Raw genomic sequence first — 15,747 nt, 5'->3', positions numbered from 1 at the left:
TCAATCCTCGCTTGCCCTCTGTTACATACTGTCTGAAGTAGTTATCCCTCAAAAACTCAAGAAACTCATTTTCTTTAGTTCCAGTTGCTATCTCATCATTCCAGTCTATATTGCCATAATTCAAATCACCCATAACGATCACTGTTTTCTTATTTGCTTGGCTAATTTGATCGTACATTTCATTATCACTACCATCCACATTACCTGGTCTATAACAACATCCAACCAAGTATTTCATTTCATTCACCTCTATCTCACACCATACTGCCTCAAAACCACTGGCCCTATTTCTCTCTTGCATCTCTACCTTGTATGGACATGACTCTTTTTCTATCATCACTCCACCTCCCTTTTTACCCCTTCTGTCCTCACGAAACACATCATACCCTTCCATCTCTATTCCTGTCAGGGTGTCGTCCTCATCTAACTATGTCTCACTTATTCCAACAGAACAGACTTAATTAGTGCAACCAATTCATCTGCCTTGTTTCTTACACTTCTAGAATTTATATACAAACACAACAGCTCATTCCTGCATCTACAGCTAGTTCCACTGATACCACTCATTCGATGTGATCTCTCCATGCTCAACTGGGGCCATTTCCCTTTCTGCTTATTCATTTTAGAACCCTCTTCAATTCCAATTGTTTCCTCTTGATCTGAGGTCATCTCATTCCTTTCCTGTCTACACATGCTCTCACATCCTCTTCGAGCATCCATCTTTCTCACGCTGTGTACCCCTGTCCACCCTGAGTCTCCCCATTTCCCTGTTCCTCTTGCATCCATTCTCTCATTTTCCATACTCATGCCACTCACTCCCTCATTCATAACCACCTCTTCAGTCTCTCCTGCTCTTCCACATCACTTTCCACTTGATCTTATTCATTCTCTGTACTCACTGCTCTATCTTCCAGCAGCAATTTCTCCAAGAGACTCACACCATAACCACTCAAATGCAGTCCATCTCTCTTATATAGTTCACTTCATCCTTCAAACTAATTCTACACATTAACAAACTGTACTCCTTTCTCCTCACACATTTCAGCTAACAGATCATTCATAATTAATCTCACCACAGTCATAACTAGGCAACACACTTGCTACCCTTCTTCTCACACTGTTTTTTTTTTATCTGTCTAAGCAGCCTCCTGATTTCCATTCTGACGTGCTCTTTGTCCTGTGTCAAGTCATTCGTACCTATTAAAACCATCAACTCCTTTGCTTGCTCCCTCCTCATTTCCAATTCCTAAATCACTCTACCCATTTTACTGCCTGGAAAACATACCTTGTGCATTCTCTCATCCAGCACACCTTTAATAATGGAGTCACCATCCAACACCACTCGCTTTTCTTTTGTTAACTCTTTCGTATCAACATGATTTGTTTTAATCGTTTTCACCCGCATTTTCTTAACTTCATTCCACAACCATTTTATCTCTTGCCTCATTCATCCCAATTCAACTTTTGAATCTTGCATCACATTCTCTCTATCATTCATTCTTTCTAATTTTTGAACTCTCGACCCGCGCTTCACACTTTCACTCATTCATACTTTTGAGTTTCCGTACTTTCGGTCCATGCGTCCAACTTTTGTTATTGTTCATTCTTTTGATTGTTCCCACTTTCGAACCTTGCTTCACGCTATTTCTGGTTTCATTCGTTCTCTCAATTTCGTTGCCTTCGATCACATTCTCCTTACTTTCGCTCTTTTTATCATCCATTATGGTTTTCAAATCACTCGTTTTCTTTTCCAATGATTTTTTAACAATTTTTCAGCTTTCTTTCACACCATCCTTCTGTTATGTCGTTACTTTTTCCTCGTTATTTAAATGTTTTACTCCTCACTCATACAGTTATTTCCCTTCTGGCGTCTGTAATAATTTGTCAATCAAAAGAGAGCTATCACTCTCTTTTCCTTAAACAAGCTATGAATCAGGCCATTCCTAAGTTTAGTCACGTGTATTTCTTTCATTCATTAGAGGCTTTTGTCTAAATTTGGGACAAGGCCCTTAATTTTACCTTCTGAGACAGTCTCCCTGCTAATTATTGACGAATTTATATTATACTGCACCAGCCAGTACAGAGGATAGATAAGACTCTTATCCAAGGTGGCTCTCTCAGAATAATACACAGTAATGCATGTTCTAACACTAATTCAATTCACCTACTTCACTTTGCCTTTGCATGCAGTTGTGGCCTGTAAATTCTAATTATAATCCTGTGTCTCTCCCGCTAAGTTCTGTAATCTTTTTATGAGTGGCAATTCAAATTCATATTACAGGCTGATTTCAGGCAAATGAAATAAGACGTATTTATTGAGGTCTGAGAATTATACATTAGAAATATATCAAACACATGGTTAACTTAATCACTTTTCTAGTAAATTTTAGATATCATTACTAACACAATAGGACATGAATAATAACTTGCTCCATGGATTTATCCATTAAATGTACAAATTACTAGCTTAAAATCATTAGATTTTCCATCATTCTCAAGTCACTAATCATATCTCACAATATATTACAGTTAATTCACATACAGATCCCTTCCTGGTAGACTTTCTTCAAAATAGGGACAGGTCACTGCCAAATGTGGTAATCCCTAAAGTTCTCTATCAAATGTCCACACATAAATTAACATATAGAGTCCATACATATCTCTAACTGGAAATAAGACTTAAACATTCTACATTATCATCCCATGGAATGACTTTCTGTTCTGTCAGCAGCCTTGTCCAGACATCTAGGCACTTTTGTAGGCTATTGTTCTCGGGGTCACTTACGATGACTGCACGGCCTGGTCTCCCCAAGTCGATAAGGTGATGTGCCGCTCTGGTCTCTTTCTGGTACCGCTGGCATTCATCTGTATTATCAGTCACTCAATATTGCTTAGCTACTCTGCTATGAAAAGTTAGCTAGCTTAACTCGCAAGCTATGGTAGACGACTCATGAGTTCTATGGCCAATTGGGAATCGCCCCGATGGCGGAGGGAAAGCCAACGTCCAAGAGCGCAGGAAACAGGAACCAAAAGACCTCGAGAGGGGGACAAAGCCCTTTTATACTACCTACTTTGGCACCCTCACTTCGCTACTTTTTTTACTGCACAGCACTCATCCATCGTGCGTAGCGTTCTTTCGAGAATGCGTTTGAGTTCGCTTTCCACATAAATTCTCCTTCCCTTAGGCCATAAGTTATACTGGATGGCTAAAGCATGACCTTTGGACCTCAGCCTACATTCAACTTGCTCTCATATACTACATAGAATGGGATATTCTAATTTAACTATAATTTTATATAAATTCCCCTTTTTGGCTCTGCACAAAATAGGTTAAGTTTCACATTTCTTCAGTTCTGCTTTAAAGTTATAATATACATTTTTATTTCCTTGCCAAAGTACAAGTTTCGCTACCTACAATTAAGAATTGTTAGATCCTGAATGAATTAATCTTTTATCCAAATTTTGATCACTCAGGACACAACTTCTCTTTCAAACGAGCACTCAATCTCTCCCCGACATTCTTGCTACTAACATTTTCTGTCATCGAATTGATATTAGCACTCATCAAATCCTCGTTTTAGCTCACACTTCACATACCTCCTTCCATCTGCCCTAAATATTCACAAATCATCTATGTAATCAAAAGAATACATGTAGCATACCTCGCACTTCACGAAACTACTTAAGTCTAAGTTATAGTCATGCAATGACAAAGCCACCGCCATCTTTCCTCTGCCGGTTATACTCTAAGGTCTAATAGCAACGAATTTGTAATTAAGTTTAGGCAAAATATCCCACCCACTAATAATACTAGTAGCGCACAACTTTTATAGCAACTCTTATTCAAACAAACACTCATATACAATTAATTGTTTCAAGGATAACTTATCTGAATCCGGAGCCCTTCTTTCACACCGCTGCTAGGCTTGCCTCACGAGCCAATATTATGTCTTATAATTGTGTGTTTGTTCTCTGGTCACTCTCCCTGTTTTGTTGGATGAAAAATATGAGTTTTTTAAAGCAAACGTTCTGCCGATCATGTATGAACTCACCTTTTTATGAAAATGTATGTGACATTGAGTTGTTTGCTTACCTCTTCACACACTGTGTAATATTCCCTGCATTTTTGTTATTTTCTATCTTTATATTTTCTCTATACTTTAATTCTTTGTATCTGGATATGCTTATATATTTTTTACTTTCTTACTTTATGTCTTCTATTCTTATATACTCTTTATTCTTAACTTTAGTTTCTACAGATTATCTATTTACCAATGCTTTGAGAACTTTGGAAAATTAATTTTTAGTTATGACTGGGCCACCAAGGTTCTCCTTTCAAGATATTAGTTATAATTAAGAGTATCTGTAAAATCACTCTCTATGTTTACCTGAAGCCTTATTGTCAGACGTGGCTATCCCCCTTTTACTATCTCTCACATGTTCATATTTTTTTAGAAGCAGTGCATTGAATAAGGATTAGTAGATACATATGTTTAACATAACAAACAAGTTTATTTAATCAAAACGCACTTATACAATACCATTAAAGAATTGGCTCTTTCCTAATTCCATTCTAAATGTAAGACTTGTAACATCACAATAGATGTACACAATAGGACATGCAGCATTACTAGGCATAAAGAAATCTACCTTCTCATCTCAATATTAATATGTTCATACTAAATATGTTCATTAACAACTTTCTCTAATTTTAAATAGCACAATTTGTGTTCAGCTTCTCAGTCCAGAACATTGAATTACAGTATATTTATTATGTGTCCCGTGGACCTTCAGCCTATCTTCCAAACTGTAAAACAAACACATATATTGTACTCACAGGCCTTCTATGAAACATTCATACTGACTCTCTCTATCTCCTTGTTGGTTCCGCTGACTGCTTTTCTGTCCACTGCTTCAACATCTGTACGGGACTTCTTTCTTTATCGGTGTTACACTGCGGAGGACTCCCAGAGCTCAAGGCATATTCATACCGACGCTTTTAGGTCAGGTGAAAGCATTTGGCATCCGCTGCACATTGCTGGTTATTTCACTCACAAGGCATGTTGGTCTGACCTTGTTGCTCCTTTGATACCTCACGATGCCCACGGCTACATTCTCCAGACTTCTAACTGACTGACATCTACAATGCCGGTTCGAGATACGACGAGAGAAGAATGCCCTTTCCAATTTTCTTTTATTCCTTGTACTTTTGTTTGGGTCCCTGGACTAAGGGTTGAGGTCCCCTAACATTCCTGCACGAAAGGGTTTTGACCTTCAACGTTGTTGTTGTTTGCTACTATTTCCCTCAGAACTCAAAATTAATCTTATTTTACTAAAAGTGGGACTTCTTTAGATCTTTGCCGCCTTTTATTGCACTGTCCTTGAGACTTGAATTTGACTACGCTTAAATACAATTGAAAGCACTCACTTTGTATGAACAAAATTTCTAAGCTATTTCCAACAATCGGAACCACATCAAATTCTTGGCAGCTTTCTATAGCTATGCCCTTGACATATACAGTTTCAGCATACATTTGCATGTCAGTAAGCTACATGAGTTTTCATTAATACAAATATTACAATTACGGTGTTAATATACAATATCTACCTTATGTATTATACAAGATTCGTAACCTCTGTACAAGTCGATGCAAAAATGAGAAGAAATATTTCTTACCGCATCGAATTTTACATACTGAAATGCCTACAGTAAAAAGTTACAAGGTAAAGATAAGCTATTTGCTGAGATGAATTCAAAGGCAGGAGGTTTTTTCAAAAAATTTTGTATCTTCAATGAACTCCTTATGCCCCCATAGGGAAATTTGAGTTCATCATTTAAGTTAATACATTTTTGTTTCTAAATGCATTGCAAGAAAGTTGTTGTGAACATTGATACAAGGCAAGTTTTTTAGTATGGTATATGAAAGTTGAAAACTGAATTAGACACAAGGTTTGTTGACTTCAGCAGACAAAAATTGTTGCCCCAGTGGTGTAATGCCATTTTCTTGCAATCATTCTGAACGTAGAACAGTAATGTGAGGCTATTCTTTGTGCTGAAGATGTTGTCTTATAGATTGGAATAATAACGTTTCAGTTGCCTTTAAAAGAGAAATATAACGAATTCAATTCAGTTTTAATTATTCACTGTTGACGAAATATGTTGGTGCAAATAAATATATCGAGTTTAAGAAATTAGCACTGTGCTGCATGTTCTGGTGTAGTAATTTAAATTTGTTTTTAAATTTACATGCAAATTTGCTTTATTTCTAACATTATCTTGAATGGCAGATAGACAATAATGATGTAGTCCACAATTTAATGCAGTGTCTTGAGATTAAAAAAAAAAATGACATTTTTTGTCATTTTCACATTTTTCACATTTTTTTTTTACTTTTATATTTTAAATGCTGAATAAGTATTATTCATTGTAATAGTATCCAAGGGAACATATCTCCTTAACACAGTGGAAAAGTTTTTATTTTCTGTTTTTAGGAATTTAGTTAGGGCATCAATGATTATACTTGAATGATATCATACTTTTTTAGAGTATTTAACTCCTGTCAAAGTGGTGTTAAGCTGTAATTTCTGCTAAAGTTTCATGCAACTTCTCCCCCCCCCCAATTAAATCTTATGACACATTTCCATTTCCACGTTGATTTACTTTATAAATTCACTAACTGGCTGCATTATTCACACTGCTATATTTTAAAATTATGTAATAAATTGATAATGGAATTCTGTTTGTATTCAGTGGGTTTTACCTGAGATTTTTTAATATATATTTTTTAAAAATATTTTAAGATGTTTTGTTTCTGATTTGAAAAAGATTTTTTCTTCATAAAGAGATCAGAATACTTTAACTTTTTTTTTAATGAGGTTATTGTTCTCAGCATACCCTCAATCACATTTTCCTAATATCTCCCCTCCCCTTTCCTTATAAATTTGTGACATCATTTAATGATTGCTCTTAGGACTATAGAAGTGTGATGAAACTGCTGATGAATATAATTGTGGAAGGAGGGACTTGCACCAGACACTGTTGTATTTAATCACTCCATCACAGTGGTAGTTCCTGTTATATTTGCACTGACATTTTGATATACTACTCTAGGGCTCAGTCACTTAACTTTTGCCTGTTCACTCTATTATATATGTGCACGTGTTGATATACATGCACACTCCTTCAGTAGCTTTTTTTTTGCTGTCATTATATAGTTTGGAATGGATGCATAACACTATCTTAAAGTAGTGAATTCCATGGGAATTCTGTAGTTGAGGCAGAGCTAGGAAATACCTAATAAACTAGTTACTCATTTTGTGTGTGTATATATATGTAACAGAAAAAAAGTAATATGAATATTAAGTTCATAACTTTTTGGATTGTTTTAATATGTAGGAGCCAAATGCCAACAGTGTTGCATGGAATAGTCATAATGAAGATATGCTATGCTTCTCTGGTGCAGGATTTCTTAATATTAAAGCAGGAAACTTTCCTGTACATCAGCAGAAGTTGCAGGTAAGCTAAATCCATCCAGATACTAAATTATTTTCAGCCTAGAGTTTTTGAATACTTATTATGCTACTCAATGAAATAATAAAAAAATATATATATATATCCACACAGTCTGGGGAGGGGGAAGATCATCTTGCTGAGTTTTTTTTTTTATCAATCAATTTAGATGTTCCACATTATAAAACAAGCCATTATTAAGTAATAATCTCATCCAAGAAATGATTGACTTAGAGCATAGTAGCCTTATGTGGGGCTAAGTATTTTGAAAAATACTGTGCTTCATCTCTTGAGTAGTAATAACCATTCTCTAGGGACCAAGCACAGTCTTTTTCAAAATACTTTAAACATCCAATGAACAAGATAGTGGTCTTACATGCTAGACAGTTAAAATCATCCATATCATCACAGTAACATGATGATGATGATGTGGGTGGGAAATTGCCATATGAATGCTTGCATGTTTTAGTTTCAAATAATATCTAATTATTTCAGTAGATGACTCTGCCTACCAAAAACCACTAAAAATTGTCTGTCTGTCATTGCATGCTAAAAAAAAATTGATATTATTCTTTCAGGCATAATCTCAGAGGTAACTGATTATGAGAAAGGCTAGAAGAAATGCAACAAAAATAGGTTAAACATCAGCAACAGTATAGAGATTGAAATATGGTCTGCGTATATGTATAGTTTGTTTTAGTTTGATAAATGAATTTTTTTTAGCATAGGAATCTATCCATGAGATTTTTCCAGTAGTTTGTTTGTTATAGTGAGTGAGTTTATTGTAATTGCTTGCTATAGTGAGAGTTGTTTATATCGAGACTTCCTTAAGTGTTTATATATATATATATATATATATTTTTTTTTTTAATCATAATTTTACTGACTAGGAACACCGAGATAAGGTAACAAGTTAGGAATAACAACAGTCAAATTTGAACTGGCTTCCGTCTGGCAGGTCTAGCATGAGGTGTTAGTGAGTGGCAACTATCTCGAGAGCACCAGAACTGAATCACTCTGCTGTGTGAGTCAGGTAAGCTATAGCTTAGATTACTGTTCATGTGTGAGGGGTTCAGAACTATTTCTTTTGATTCTAAGATGCTTCTTTCTAGTTCCGTCAGTGCATTTATGGATATTAGTAGTAAGATTTCAGTCTATCTGGTGTTGACGCTCTTCTAAATTAGAGTTGGCAGAGGACTGGAGAGGGCACTTGCACGGGTTCTTTTGTAAGAGTTATCATGTTGATGCTCTTCGAGACGTAGTGAGACCAACAATCCAGAACTGAATCATAATTCATGATTCAGTTCTGGTGCTCTCAAAAACATTAGAACTTATTTCACTACCCTACCAAGACTTCATTCTTTCCTGAGTCAACCCAATCCAAGCCAAAACACAACCAACGTCAGTTCCCAGGAGTTTATAAAATCATCAGCAGTTGTGGAAAACCATATTATGGGCAAACCAATAAGTCGGTCTCACTACGTCTCGAAGAGCATCAACGTGATATCTCTCACAAAAGAACCTGTGCAAGCATCCTCTCCAGTCATGTCCTTTTCTCTGCCAACTATAATTTAGAAGAGCGTCAACACCAGATAGACTGGAATCTTACTACTATTATCCATAAATGTGCTGATGAATTAGAAAGACTCATCTTAGAATTAAAAGAAATAGTTCTGGATCCCTCACACATGAACAGTAATCTAAGCTATAGCTTACCTGACACACAGCACAGTGATTCAGTTCTGGCGCTCTCGAGATAGTTGTCACTCACTAATGCCTCACACTAGACCTGCCACGCAGATGCCAGTTCAAATTTGACTGTTGTTATTCCTAACGTGTTTATATGAGAAGTTTATGTTTTATCTTGCCATTTTTTCCAGTTTTTGTGATAATTTATACACCTGAAGAAGTCGGGGTTCCGACGAAACTAGTTGTGTTTTTATTAAAGTTTTTATGTTACCTTATCTCGGTGTCCCTAGTCAGTAAAATCATGATTTTAAAATGTTTACAATCCGAGTAAATGCAAGTTACAATTTATATAAAACATTAGATATTTGTGTAATCATATATAATCACATATATATATTATACAAGTATCACCATCTTCATCCATTCAGGACAGGTTAATTGTTCCATGGATTCTTTTCCTCCATTGGATTCTGTCCTCTGCCAGCCTTTCCATTTGTTGGAATGAGGTCAAGCCTAAGTGGATCTTCAAGGATTCACACCCTTCTTCTTGGTCTTCCTCTGCCACAGTTTCCCCAACCCTTCCAGAAGGATATAAGGCAATCTTTGTTATGTGACCAAACCAACCACTGTAACTGTCTTTTGTGGACCCTATTTAGAATGTTATCAGTGTAACCCAACTCTTCCCTTGCTTTATCATTTGCCTTTTTTTTCCAGTCCACTTTGTTCTGTTGACACAAGTATCTGGTGTTATTAAAAAAAAAAAATAAACTAACAAAGGCTCACTGTAGCAGTCATTATTCAAAACCTGTAACACATCAGTGCCATATAATAATTATGGAGAATGGCATTAACTATTAGCTTTTTTGATGTCATTTTTAGTTTCTTATTGTGTGACGAGCAGTAGTGAAATTCCTAGAAAGTTAATAAAATAGTAAGACACAAGCTAGAACTTCTTCATAGTTTGCATGCTATTTTGTTATCATTATATTTTCAGGCTTACATGATGCGACAAGACTTATCACAGAATCATCTCCTCTGATGAGTCTTGTGATGACTTATCATCTCTGTCTTATAGGCTCTATGCACCAACATATAGCTCAATCATATCACCACCTGTTTTATTGCCACTCTCTAGTACTGTCCCTTAGTGCATTCTTCTTCTCAACATTCTATACCATGAAAGCTGTTCTAGTCATTCACCTCACTCAAACAGTGTCTTATTCAATAGCTCCATCACTTCATTATTCCTACTTTTCACTGTCTTTTATATAAATCATCATCAAAAACTGTACCAACACAATTTGAGTGAGGTGGATCAGATCTCCCCATTTATTTACCTTCCCATATTCTTTCTTCATTAACTGCTCCAGCTTAAGATTTTTCTTTAAGTTTCCTTTTTCTCTATGGTGAATCAAGTAAGAATAGTAACTTGATATTCTTGGCATTCTTTCTCATTATATGTCCAAACCACTTTAAGTGGGAGTTTACATGCATTTATTTAATACTTGATGATTTCAAAACATTCATAATATCATATTTATTGTTTTATCTTTCATGCCTTCTTGCAAAGCCATAACATCTGTTCTATGTTTTATAGTTCTTTTCAAACTTTGCATCATCTGCAAACAATTGAATATTACTTTTCAAACTTTTTCTCATATCATTAACATGAAAGTTAAGCAGCAATCCTCCCCCCCACCTCCTTTCCCAAAATAGACAGACCTTGGGGCACACCATTAGGATATTGCTTCCTCCTATACACAACATACTGATACCCATCAGACCAATCTTCAATCATGAGTATTAATCTACTGTCCTGTCCCATCCCTCCTAATTTAATTACCAGCTGGTGATATGGCAATCTATCATAGGCCTTTACAAAATTTACATATAATCACTACGTATCTTCCTTATCCAGTACATTTCAGTAGATTGCTGAAATGGGAAACATGGGTTTTTAGCAAACGCGTGCTGCTGATTAAAGATAATACTTGTCATCCTAGTTCTGAAACTAACCTATCCAACAGATCACAAAACTCCAGACATGCAAATTGGCCTATAATTCGAAGTACTAGTCTTTTCACCAACTCCCTTATACAAAGTTTCTTGGAACATGAAACATTTTCTCAAAACACATCATGACATATCATTAAGCCCTGCAGACTTTTTTAACATCAAGTTACTATTCTTACTTGATTCACCATATACCTCCTTCACTATCAGTCCTTCTTCTACCCTTTCCATTGCACTCAAGTTTAGCATCTGCTCATTTAATATCTCAGTTATGTCCTCCTTAGTAAATAGCACTGATATTTTCATCAGTCATTATCATCATCATCATCATCATCAAATTCCTGCCATGTACCCTCAAGGGGTGTACAGGATATGACAGTACTACATGAAAAAATTACATCATTACTAACTTCCTATCTACAATTTAACTCCAAATCAGTCTGTTACTTGTCAAGACTCCAACATTATCAGATCTTATATTTCTATCGTCTAAGGCACTTTGTACCGTATCAATCCACCTATATCTTGGTCTTCCTCTGGGTCGTTTTCCTGCCAACCTGGCAGAGAACACTTGTTTTGCTAATCTTTCCTCTCCCATTCTATTTAAGTGACCATACCACCTAAGATTAGCTCTGCTAACGCATTCCTGGATTCTGATAATGTCAAGTTCTTTCCTAATATCCTCATTTTTAATATGAAATTGCCATTGATGCCATCTGTTCACGCCTCTAATCTTTCTCAGGACTCTCATATCTGCGGTCTCTAGTCTTTGGTCAAGTGTTTTACTTCTGACCCAGCTCTCAGATCCATAAGTTAAAACTGGTTTGAACACAGTCTTGTATACAGCTAATTTAGTGTTCCGACTAATTTCTTTCTTATTCCATATGAATTTATTCAATTGACTTCCCACAATACCAGCTTTGCTGATTCTGTTGTCTATTTCTATATTTAGTTTACCATCTTCAGTAAAAATTGTGCCTAAGTAGCTGAAATGTTTTACTTGTTCCACAGGTTCTCCATTCACAACACAGTTGACATTTTCAATGATTCTGCCTATTTTCATTGTCTTTGTCTTTTTATTGCTGACCTTCATACCATATCTATTACAACAGCTATTCAATTTAGTCAGAGAATCTTGCAGACTTGTAGCGGATTTATTTAGAAGTATAACATCATCCGCATAAAGCAAAGAGCTGACATTAACATCTCCAATTTTGATATCGGGTTTAATACCACATTCCTTCATAATGTGATCCATATAGATAATGAATAACAGAGGGGATAATGTACATCCTTGTCTCACACCGGATTTAACATTAAACCATCTTCCTGTACTTCCTTCAATTCTAACTGCTGACTCACAACTCAAATAAAGACTAAGTATTGCTTGATATAATGCCCCATTGACACCATATAACTGCAGCGTATTGAATAGCTTCTCTCTTGGCACCTTGTCATATGCCTTTTCCAAATCGACAAAACTTAAATACAGATCTTTGTTATATTCCTATGCTTTCTCGACTATTTGTCGTAAAGTGAAGATCAGATCCTGACAGCCTCTATTTGGCCTGAATCCAGCTTGTTCTTCACCAAGCTTTTCTTCCACAATTCTTCTCAACCGTTTCTCAAGTATACTTGCATAGATCTTGCCAGGAACACTCAGTAGGGAAATACCTCTGTAATTCTCACATTCAGTTTTATTTCCCTTTTTATATATGGGTACTATGAGAGCTCTACTCCAATCATCGGGAATTCGTCCCTCTGTCCAGGCTTTCTGAACTATGCAGTGCAGCCACTGTAAGACTCTTATACCACCATACTTCAGCATTTCTGGTCGAATATCATCTACTCCTGCTGCCTTTCCACATTTCAAGCCTTTGATGGCTTTTTCTACTTCAAGTATGGATATGTATTCCTGACTGCATGCCTGGTCAGTGTTTTTTATCACTGTGCTGTCATCACTGCTTGTTTCATTTAATTAGCAGTTTTTCAAAGTAATTACTCCATACTTCAAGGATATCTTTTTCTCCTGTTTTCATTTCACCTTTATCATCTCTAATTCCTTTTACAGCACTCTTTCCTCCATTCCTAAGCTTCTTCAACAACCTCCAGAATATTTTGCCACCTTCTTGATATTTATTTTCTATATTCTTGCCAAAGTCCTCCCATGACTTTTGTTTAGCTAGTTTTACACACTGTTTAGCTTTCTTACATTTGTCTCTGTATTCTGTAAGAGTAAAAGCTGACTTATTTGCCAGGAACTTTTGATATGCTTTCTTCTTTTCCTTCACTGCCTCTTTAACTTCCTGTGTCCACCAGGGAGTTCTGATTTTTTTATCTTTGCACACAACCTCACCACATGCCTCTCTGGCAGAATCAATCAATGTTTCCTTCAGAGTTTGCCACTGAATCTTCAAGGTTTGATTCCTGTTCTCAAACTCTTTCATTTTCTTTTCAATAATATTTCTGTATTTTAGTCTACAGTTTACATCTGAGAGCTGCTCAACTTTTATTCGCTTTAAAACTTTCTTACATGTTATTCTTTTCAATATGAAATTCAATTTTATCCTGCTCAAGACTAAATAGTGATCACTTCCAATTTCAAATCCTCTGTACACTCTGGTGTCCTGCACCAGGGAGAAAACATCATTATCAACAATAACATAGTCAATGAGACTTCTTATTCCTAGCCTCTTCTCTCCATGTGAATTTGTGCACATTTTTATGTTGGAACATGGTGTTAGTAATAACCAGTCCATGTCCTGAGCAGAAATCCAACAGATATTTGCCATTATTATTAGCTTTGCTCTTTTCTCCAAATTTTCCGAAAATATTTTTGTATGTCTCACAATCATTTCCTACTCTACTATTTAGATCCCCAACAAGGACCAACTTTTCCTTTTTCATTGTGTCAGTTGCTTTTTCTAAAGCCTCAAAAAATTCCTCCACTTCTACCTTAGTAGAACCTTCTGTGGGACCATAGGCACAAATAAGTCTCATTGTCCAGTTCCCCATTCTCATATTTGCCCACATTACTCTACTTGAGACTGACTGCCATTCAAGAAGATTAGCCTCGTATTTTGTGTTGAATACTATGGCTACTCCTTCTTTTCCTTGATTGTTATTGCCTGAATATAACATTTTGTATTTATTGCTCAGAAAGATTTCACCAGTTTTTTTCTTTTTTGTTTCAGTCACCCCTATTATGTCGATCTGGTACTTATCTAATTCCTCAGCTAGCTCCATTTCTTTGCCATTCAGGCTTCTTACGTTGATAGTACCGATCTTTAACTCTGCTGATGTTGAGTTGGGGTTTGTTTTCAGATTTGTTCCAGTAGGTGACTTTTCGCTGTTCGCCCTGGTTCCCTGGCGAAAACAACGGGGGCCTTGTTTAACCGGGCGACGCCCCAGCCGGCATGAAATTTTGTCATGTTGTACCATCATTTTTTATTTTGGTTTCACCAATAAGAATACAATTTGGTCGGCTAAATCCCAAATTGCCAGCCCATCCTCGTTCGTTCAGTATCAAAGTAGATACCCAACAGGGTGCACCACGAGAAGGTGAGGATTGGACATTAGGTCAGAAGCCCTGGTCGGTTCTCCGCATTCCTTTAAAGGCTATGTGGAGGTCTCCTCTCAGTTATACAGCTTTGACCCTTACCTTCCATAATTATTATTATTATATGAGCAACTCCATGGAAGCCGTGGACTCATTGAGGGAGGCCCTAAATATTACACTAAGCACTATCCAACATTCACACAATATCTATCATACTTTGCTTTGAACTCCTTTACAGTCATGGCAACCACAACAGACTCTGACAACCGATTTCATTTACCACTCTCCAAGCAAAAAATCTTCTCCTCACACCCCTGCTAACTACACTCTTGCTCAATTTCCAAGCATGGTCCCTAGTTCTCTCACTGCCAGACCTGTTTTGAAAAAATTCCTCTGTATTAATCTTGTAAAAACAATTGAGTAATTTGTATATCTCAATCATATCCACCAACTAACCAATTTCTGTAACCCACAAATCTTCATCCTATCCTCATAAGGTTCATTCTATAGCCCTGCTTCCATCTTGGTCACTTGCCTTTGGATCCTCTTCACCTCCTCCTCATCTCCAGGAAATCCAGGCGACCAAATCTGTGCACCAGTAGTCAAGATGAGGTCTTATCAAGGCCCTATAAAGAAGTATAATAATAATCTGCTTATTTCTGCTCATCAGGGGTGCTCTTCAGTAAGTATTATCATTAGTGATCTTTGATCATTTCCTATATCATCAGTGCACAAATTAAATAGTAATGGCCCCAAGTACAGAGCCTTGCTGCACCCGACTAGTCACAGGCCTTCTACTGGACTCTAAACTTGGATAAACTACTGTCAAGTTTCTCTCTATCAACCACCCTCTTATCCACTTCACCAACTTCATGTTTATCCCTTTATCCCAGTGTGCTACAATCTATTTATTAGAATTCCATGTGGTATCCTGTCGAAAGTCTTTGCAAAGTCCAGCAGTATCACAGTATACCCA

At 36.4% G+C, this 15,747-nt stretch overlaps 1 protein-coding gene across 4 annotated transcripts in view; it reads left to right on the top strand.

Annotated features, from left to right (window-relative positions):
* Positions 1–15,747, top strand: part of Oseg1 (intraflagellar transport protein Oseg1) — a 796,421-nt gene that overhangs the window by 373,515 nt on the left and 407,159 nt on the right. For all 4 annotated transcript variants that reach the window (XM_090410292.1, XM_090410285.1, XM_090410300.1 and 1 more), the window contains exon 13: positions 7,397–7,516. In XM_090410292.1, coding sequence (XP_090266418.1) covers positions 7,397–7,516 — 120 coding nt within the window. The remainder of the gene's footprint in view (positions 1–7,396; positions 7,517–15,747) is intronic.

The sequence above is a fragment of the Typopeltis vanoorti genome, chromosome 2, assembly GCF_054136105.1.
Source record: "Typopeltis vanoorti isolate ZY-2024b chromosome 2, IOZ_Tvanoo_1.0, whole genome shotgun sequence".
Classification (NCBI taxonomy): domain Eukaryota; kingdom Metazoa; phylum Arthropoda; class Arachnida; order Uropygi; family Thelyphonidae; genus Typopeltis; species Typopeltis vanoorti.
Note: the sequence above shows the minus strand (reverse complement) of the source record. Positions and strands in the feature narration are given on the sequence as shown.